The sequence below is a fragment of the Sceloporus undulatus genome, chromosome 3, assembly GCF_019175285.1.
Source record: "Sceloporus undulatus isolate JIND9_A2432 ecotype Alabama chromosome 3, SceUnd_v1.1, whole genome shotgun sequence".
In the NCBI taxonomy this organism is placed as follows: domain Eukaryota; kingdom Metazoa; phylum Chordata; class Lepidosauria; order Squamata; family Phrynosomatidae; genus Sceloporus; species Sceloporus undulatus.
This window is the reverse complement of record NC_056524.1, coordinates 31,209,426-31,217,034: the sequence shown is the minus strand read 5'-3', so window position 1 is coordinate 31,217,034 and position 7,609 is coordinate 31,209,426. Positions and strand designations below refer to the sequence as shown.

The window sequence follows — 7,609 nt, the reverse complement described above, 5'->3', positions numbered from 1 at the left end:
CGTCTCATTCTGAGATAGCATGGTGTAGAGTTTGATTCTCCGTTCAGCCATGAAACCCACTGGGTGACCTTGGGCAAGTCATATGTTCCCAATCTCAGGAGAAGGCAATGGCAAACCTCCTCTGAACAAATCTTGCCAAGAAAACCCCATGAAACCTCTTTGGGTCGCCGTAAAGTAGAAACAAGCTGAAGGAACACAACTCTTTTACACCAAATACACATTTCAAAATAAATAAAGCAAATTCAGAAGACATACATTTGAATACACCACTACATATTTCAGTTCTCAACAAGGGATTTTATTTTGTTCATATACACTATGCCATGAATTCATATGGGATTGGTTCCAGGAGTTCTGGCTCTTTGCCACCAGTCCTCACAAAATGAGCTTCTCTTGGTTGAGCAGGCTATAATTGTAAAGGGGAAAGGGAAAGAAAATGAAGAGAAAATGATGAGTCATAACAGCAATCCAATTCATCTGGTTTCAGTAACTATGAGAAATCAAGACTTCACATCTCCATGAGTTGTACAATTGCATATGCTCTTCCTGAACATTGTTACTATTGTTTAGAACTTTTCTTAAAAATGAATACTGTAATACTTTGTACTTGAGAATTTATAGCATTTCTCTTCTGGCCATATTTTATCTGGCAATTCTGTTTCTGTATCTTTGTATACACACTGCTTTTCTGAAACTCATTCTTTTGAAACCCAGTTTGATGTGCCAACTGAAAAAAGGACACGACATATAGCATTCTTAAGCAAAAAGTAACCAAGTAAGCATTTCCCATATATCATGTACAGAGAAGATGCCTCACTAGCACTGAAAACAAATAAATGAAACCAAGAATAATAAAGAAAAGCCTTCTCTGCTGCTTATTTCTGTTTAAAAGAGCTACTTATGTTATCACTCACTGTCAAGATTTCAGAAATGCATCAACCTGTCATTTTTCTCTTGCCAAAAACTTAATTGCTTCCCAACATTTTGGTATAGCCATGTATGATATTCTATCCCTTAGATTCGTCCATTTTCTAAAATTGAACATAAGAGTCACTCTAGTATTAACATTAACATATGGACACCATACATGTCTGACCACATCTCATAGATTACCTGGCGTTTTAGTTCAAACCATGTGCCCTTTTCCTTTGCTTCTTTCTTCTTCCTTTCATTTTCTTTCACACGCTGTAAGAAGCTGTCTCTGCTCTTTGAGTGCTTAATATGCTCAATACGCACATTAATTCTCTTGGCAAGAATCTTGCCCCTAGAAAGAAGACACCAACAATGACTGTCAGGTTTGGGGGTTTCCTTTCACTGGTCAGGAAGCTAATAATGGAGATCAAGTTACTACATTATGGCAACTCTATTGATCACAAGGGAGAATGCAAGTAAGACCTTGCTCTGCTGGATAAAGTTTTGCTTTAGATTAGCAGTATATTCAGATTTTACTAAACTCTTCAAATGTTTGTTTCCTCTGACAGGATCCAAGCCAGTTAAATATAATCTGGCAGGGTTTTAAAAGGATATTTTTTTACCCCACCTGAATGGCCAAGAGAGACAAGAACGGTCTAATTGGCAAAGTGAAGTGGGAGACAGATGTACATCAAAATAACCGAGCTCCAAACAATGTTAAGTAGCGAAAATGCACTTACTTGACCTTCTTGTTCACAATAATGCCCACAGCATGCTGAGTAATGTTGTATACTCTTCCTGTCTTGCCATGATAGCATTTGTGTGGCATGCCTTTCTGAATTGTGCCCATGCCCTGTTAATACAATAATATTATAAATACCTAGGAAAATACCTGAAATAACATATTAACAAAATCTACGCCATAGTATTAGTTAATTTTTGTATTTTGTGAATTTCAAAGTATATTTTTAAAAATCTGTTTACGTCGCCTTGAGCTCCAAACTGGGGAAAAGGTAGGATAATAAGTTACAAGAATGCTCTTGTGATCTTAAACCTTCAATACAAAGTCATACCTTCATTAAAAAAGCCCCTGACAAGCTCCTTTTTAACTAAGTATTTTTTATGATCTCCCCCCCAACACCTTCCTTGCTCTCTGTCTAGCTGCCAGTTTTTTTAAGCAGCATCAACACTGGGAGGATAGTAAAATAATGCTGGAGAAAAACAGACTTTTGATGTCAGTTGCAGCAGCATATATGTAGTAAACAAGGCTATAAAAACTTGGGCTGGGAAAGATAGGGATTCTGTTCTAGCCAATCCTGCTGTTGCTGTATGCTTGCCTATAACAGGCAAGGTAAACTGCAGCTTAAACCGTGTAGTGAGCATGCAGAAACAGCAAGTCTGAGAGACATGGGGAAAGCACTTAAATCTGCCTTACCACGCCACCCATCCAGAAGAACAGATCTATAAATTTGGCAACCAAAATGGAAATCATAAGAGAAGTAGAGGCTAGTGATTGAAAAAAAATTCCTGGAAGAGGATTTAATGTGCTTTCTTCAAGGTTTATTAAAAAAAATTATGGAAAGCTTGCCTGGCCTGCTCATTTCGTTTCACATGTGTATGTTGTGCATTTCAGATTTTTTTAAAAAAATTGCTGAAACACATTGAATTGCTCTTTTTTTGTGGTGAAGGATGCTATTTCAATACACTTCATGTTATTTCTGCCTCTGGCATAAACTTTTCTGTTAAGAAGTAGTGGTAGGAACACATCTACTTTGTTAAGTGAGATAGTATACCTGTATTTGTTGCTTGGTCTCAAGACTTGAACGTAAGTTTCTCAAACCAAAACTAGACCAAGGAAACCATTTGAGGAAACCATTCCTAATGTGCAAACATAATTTGCATGGCCCAATAAGCCACAACTGCCACTAACGTCCATCTTAAAAGACCCAAGCAATTAAATAAAATAAATTACGCCGGAGAGCCAGATGACATCTCTGGTTTGCTTTCAGTGCCGGTGAAATGATTTGCTCATTTTGCTGTTATAACAGCAATCATAGGAGACAGTCATCATCAAGCCCCAGAGTGTCAAGACTCAAGAAAGTTTAGTGGAGTAGTGCTTGTATAGGTCAAAATATCGAGCATTCCAAGTAATGCTTTGTATTAGCCATAAAGGACTTATTTCCTAACAAGTTGATACTGTATTACAAAACATTTCATCAAAATTTTCTTCCAAGAAGCCATTCTATATTTAACAGTAAGAAAGAATTACAATTCCTATGGACTAGGTGTTATCAGCTGTATGCAGCAAGACTGGCTAAAAAGATCACAGCCTTTCCTTTACACATTTTTCAACATATACTATATGGTGATCAACAAGTATCTATAAAGGTAATTTCCTCTTTGATATGATTGTCTAGTCATGTTCAACTTTAGGAGGTGGTGCTCCTCTCCATTACAAAATCAAGGGAGCTAGTGTTGTAAAAAACGACTCCATGGTCATGTGGCCAGCATGACTCATCGAACACTGTTATCTTCCCACCAAAGTGGTACCTATTTATGTACTTGCATTTTTACATGTTTTCAAACTGCTAGGTTGGCAGAAGCTAGGACCAGTAACAGGCGCTTACTCTCACACGGCACTTGGGTCTTGAACTGCCAATCTGCTGACCTTACAATTGTCAAGAGTCAGTATCGGAACAACTAAGCCACTATGTCCCATACCCAAAAGGTATCTATACATGCCACAAAATCCAGGCTCAATTCAGGACAGATATTAGTTCTATCAAATTGTGTTTAACCTGATTTTTGTTTTCCATAGAAGAAAAACAATATAAACTAATTTTTATTGGAGAACATTTTTTAAAAAGTTACCTTGATGTCAACAATATCACCCTTCTTATAGATGCGCATGTAGGTTGCAAGAGGGACAACACCTATGGAAAAGATGTAGGAAGTCACATGTTTATTTAAGTTTTGCAAGTTTTGATACAAACACACACAATATAATTAGAAAGTATTCACAATCTGTTTGCTAATAAAATTTGACTTGCACACCAGAGCACAAGTGGCCACTGCGATGACATAGGCTTTTTGTACCTTATGTTGTTTCATATTAAGACAATTAGTTTTGAACGTAATGAATAATAGAGGTAATCGGTTGGCAGGATGGGGCAAGAGAATGGAATATTGAGTGACAGTGGTAGCCACAGTGGTAGAACAAGAGAAAGCAGAGATGGATACAAGTTGAAGTCTTCATACACGATGGCAACACAGATTCAGGCAGAACCTTATATCTGGTGGAAGTGGTGGAATAAGGGCAGGAGCTTCAGCTTCCAGCTGCCCCCTTGATAGCTAGATCGGGGTTGCGGCAACTTCATGCCATGGCCTTGATCTGGCCTTTCCAGGGTGTGAAAAGGAGCTGCAAAAAGCAGCTCCTTTTTGTGCCCTGGAAAGGGTGCGATAGCTGCGGCTTTATGGCATTGGGTGTTCACAGGGCTTCAGTCACCGACGGGTGTATAAAAGTGGCTGTAAATTCTGTTCAGATTCAAGCTATACTTACAAGCAAGAATTTCCTTCACAAATTACATAACATTCCACAAAGGAGAATGGTCATGGAAATAACTTTTACATTAAGGATACTTCAGTCTCAACCAATAGTGATAATTATATGACATGTGAGGGATAACACCCCCTTCAGTGGTTACCCCAATTCATCCAACAGTTTTTTTACCTTAGTCAGCTGGAGACAATAACCTAATGCTCAGATTAAGTGGTTCAAACATATTACCTACCATGTTTGCGGAAGGGCCTTGAGAACATGTAACGTGTCCCCCTCCTCTTCCCTTTTGTGTTGGTCATCTTGACTGATTACTGCAAAGAGGAAAAACACAACTGCATAAATTAATAGCCCACAAACTGGAAACTTACCTATTATTGACCTAACGTGATTACATAGTGCTTCTTCTATTAAAGTGTTTATGTATGATACCTCCTTTTGATTCTGAGTAGTTACAGATACAAATATGGGAGAAGGAGCATTTCAGTAAGCATTGCTGACTTATATTTACAGCACCATAATTTGTCTTCAAAACAAAGGGGAACAAAATCTTAGAAAAGACCACCTAGCACTAATTTGTAGGAAGGGTGACTGAGATTAGAGGCTACATTGTCTCCTCAATAATCTTGTGCAGCTACACCCCACCAACACAAAACAAAACCCCTCAAATGTCCCCAAGTATGCCCAGGGGGTGGGAGCCATATTGTCAAAGTTTCTAGCACTCTGAGGGCCATTTTAGACCCATCACTGAATCAAATCTGGTAGTAGCAGTAGGGTACCTATAGCTATAGATGTGTAAAAACAAAAAGAAAGACATGTAATTTTCATGTTGTCAATCCTTACTATAGTACCACACTTTCAAATACTGCCTTGACCCCAGATGGCCTGCATACACACGTCATATCATTCATCCATCTAGCACAGATGGTGTTTGATCCTGTAGAATGGAGCCATAACAGTTAAACCCCTACCAAACTGCATTATTTCTACAATGTAGACACACCCTCAGCCTTTGGGATTTTCTAAGATGTAACCATATACACTGCAGAAATTAAAGTCATATCAAACTGTTATTTCTACAGCATAGATGCACCTTCGACTTCTAAGACTCTGCAGGATGGAGCCATGGCAGTTAAAGTGGTATCAAATTGTTATTTCTGCAGTGTAGATGCACCCTCAATCTCTAAGATTTTGCAATATGGAGACATAGCAGTTAGTTATCAAACCACACTATTTCTACAGTGTAGATCAGTGGTCCCCAAACTGTGCCCTTTAAGGGATTTTGGACTTCAGCCCCCAGAATCCCAAACCATTGGCTCAGGCTTCTGGGAGCTGAAATCAAAAATCTCTTTGGGACCACTGGTGTAGATGCACCCTCAGCCTCCATGATTTGGTAGAAGGGAGGCGTGGCAGTTAAAGTGGTATCAAATCACATTATTTCCAAAAGTGTAGATGCACTCTCAGCTTTCACGATTCTGTACAATGATGCCATGGCAGTTAAAGTGATATCAAACTGCATTACTTCTAGAGTGTAGACAAACCCTCCGCCTCCAAGAATCTGTAGGATGTAGCCATAGCAGTTAAGAGTGGTATCAATCCGCACTATTTCTAGACTACAGATACAGCCTCAGCCTCTAAGATTCTGTAGAATCAAGGCATAGCAGTTAAAGTAGTATCAATCTGCACTATTTCCACAGTATACATGCAGCTCGGCCTCTGAGATTCTGCAGGATAAACCCATGTGGTATCAAACCACACTATTTCGACAATATAGATGGACCTCAGCCTCTAACATTCTGCAGGATGAACCCATGGCAGTTAAAGTGCTATCAAACTGTGTTATTTCTAGAGTGTAGTAGACCTGTGGGTCTCAAACTTTGGTCCTCCAGACGTTTTGAACTTCCCAAAGCCCCAGCCAGCTTGGCCCACAGTCAAAAAATCTGGGAGTTGAAGTCAAAAACATCTGGAGGATCAAAGTTTGTGAACTCAGTGATCCCTTCACTCATCCTCCAGATGTTTTGGACTTCATCCAAACTTTGGGGGCTTCATCTCCCAGAAGCTGCTCCTAAGAGGAGCAGCTAATACCCCAGAGGATAGGCTCAGAATTCAAAATGACCTCAATACACTAGAAAGCTGGGCCAAAGCTAACAAAATGAACTTCAATGTGGAGAAATGCAAGGTATTGCACTTAGGGCAGAAAGATAAAATGCATAGATATAGGATGGGTGACACCTGGCTGAATGAAACTACGTGTGAAAGGGATCTAGGAGTCCTAGTAGGCCACAAGTTGAACATGAGTCAATGGTGTGATGCAGCAGCTAAAAAGGCCAATGTGATTTTAGGCTGCATTAACAGAAGTATAGTGTCTAGATCCAGGGAAGTCATAGTGCTACTGTATTCTGCTCTGGTCAGACCCTACCCTGGAATATTGTGCCCAGTTCTGGGCACCACAATTTAAAAAGGACATTGAGAAACTGGAGTGTGTCCAAAAGAGATTCCACCTCAACATGAGAAGGAACTTCCTGACAGTAAGGGCTGTTCGACACTGAAACACACTCCCTCAGAGAGTGGAGGAGTCTCCTTCCTTGGAGGCCTTTAAGCAGAGGCTGGATGGCCATCTGTCGGGGATGCTTTGATTTGGAGTTCCTGCGTGGCTGAATAGGGTCGGACTGGAGGGCCCTTGGGATCTCTTCCAACTATTCGATGGTTCTTAGTCGAAAACATCTGGAGGATCAAGGCGTGGGAACTTAGTGATCCCCAAACTCTAGTCCTCCAGAGTTTTTGGACTTCCACTCCCAGAAGCCTCAGCGCTCTTGGCCAATGCTCAGGGATTCTGGGAGCTGAAGTCCAAAAAGCCAACAAATCTGGAAGGCCAGGGTTTGGGAATCACTGAGCCACTGCCCCAGACCAAGGCGGCCTTCCTTCCCTTCCACCCCTTTCCTCCCAGCATCGTCTCCCTCTTTCCCAAACCCGCTCCTGCTTCCCTCCCCCAGCAGCCATTTCAAGGACCCTTCCTCCCTCTCGACCCACTTTATACGGCGAAAGAGGAGCAGCCTTTCTCCGCGTGTACCTCTAAAATGGCGTCCCAGGCCGAAAAGAAAGGGGGCGGGGCCTCGCTGGCTTTACGCTCTTTCCGGCCAC

The 7,609-nt window shown here is 40.7% G+C and overlaps 1 protein-coding gene and 2 non-coding genes across 4 annotated transcripts; all 3 read right to left on the bottom strand.

Moving 5' to 3' along the window:
- Positions 1-276: 276 nt before the first annotated feature.
- Positions 277-7,609, bottom strand: RPL21 (ribosomal protein L21). 2 transcript variants are annotated; one of them, XM_042460366.1, is made up of 6 exons: positions 7,539-7,609; positions 4,704-4,782; positions 3,784-3,845; positions 1,653-1,765; positions 1,114-1,264; positions 277-406 (listed from the first exon to the last, which is right to left on the bottom strand). In XM_042460366.1, exons 2-6 carry the CDS (start codon positions 4,768-4,770, stop codon positions 317-319), a joined length of 483 nt encoding a protein of 160 aa, XP_042316300.1. In that variant the 5' UTR covers positions 4,771-4,782; positions 7,539-7,609; the 3' UTR covers positions 277-316. The 2 variants fall into 2 exon arrangements, with proteins under 2 accessions (XP_042316300.1, XP_042316301.1); XM_042460367.1 differs by having other exon boundaries at positions 7,499-7,564.
- Positions 1,464-1,594, bottom strand: LOC121927466. Its single transcript, XR_006103232.1, has one exon. It is a non-coding gene; the product is annotated as a small nucleolar RNA SNORA27 (small nucleolar RNA).
- LOC121927455 lies at positions 2,913-2,989 on the bottom strand. Its single transcript, XR_006103221.1, has one exon. It is a non-coding gene; the product is annotated as a small nucleolar RNA SNORD102 (small nucleolar RNA).

What these genes read in the sequence shown, in the direction of transcription:
- RPL21 (XM_042460366.1), bottom strand. Translation starts at nt 4,770, where the DNA reads ATGACCAACACAAAAGGGAAGAGGAGGGGGACACGTTACATGTTCTCA. An exon ending in GTGATATTGTTGACATCAAG is followed by an intron (nt 1,766 to 3,783) that starts GTAACTTTTTAA and finishes TTGTATTAACAG; the next exon opens with GGCATGGGCACAATTCAGAA. An exon ending in ATTGTGAACAAGAAGGTCAA is followed by an intron (nt 1,265 to 1,652) that starts GTAAGTGCATTT and finishes TCTTCTTTCTAG; the next exon opens with GGGCAAGATTCTTGCCAAGA.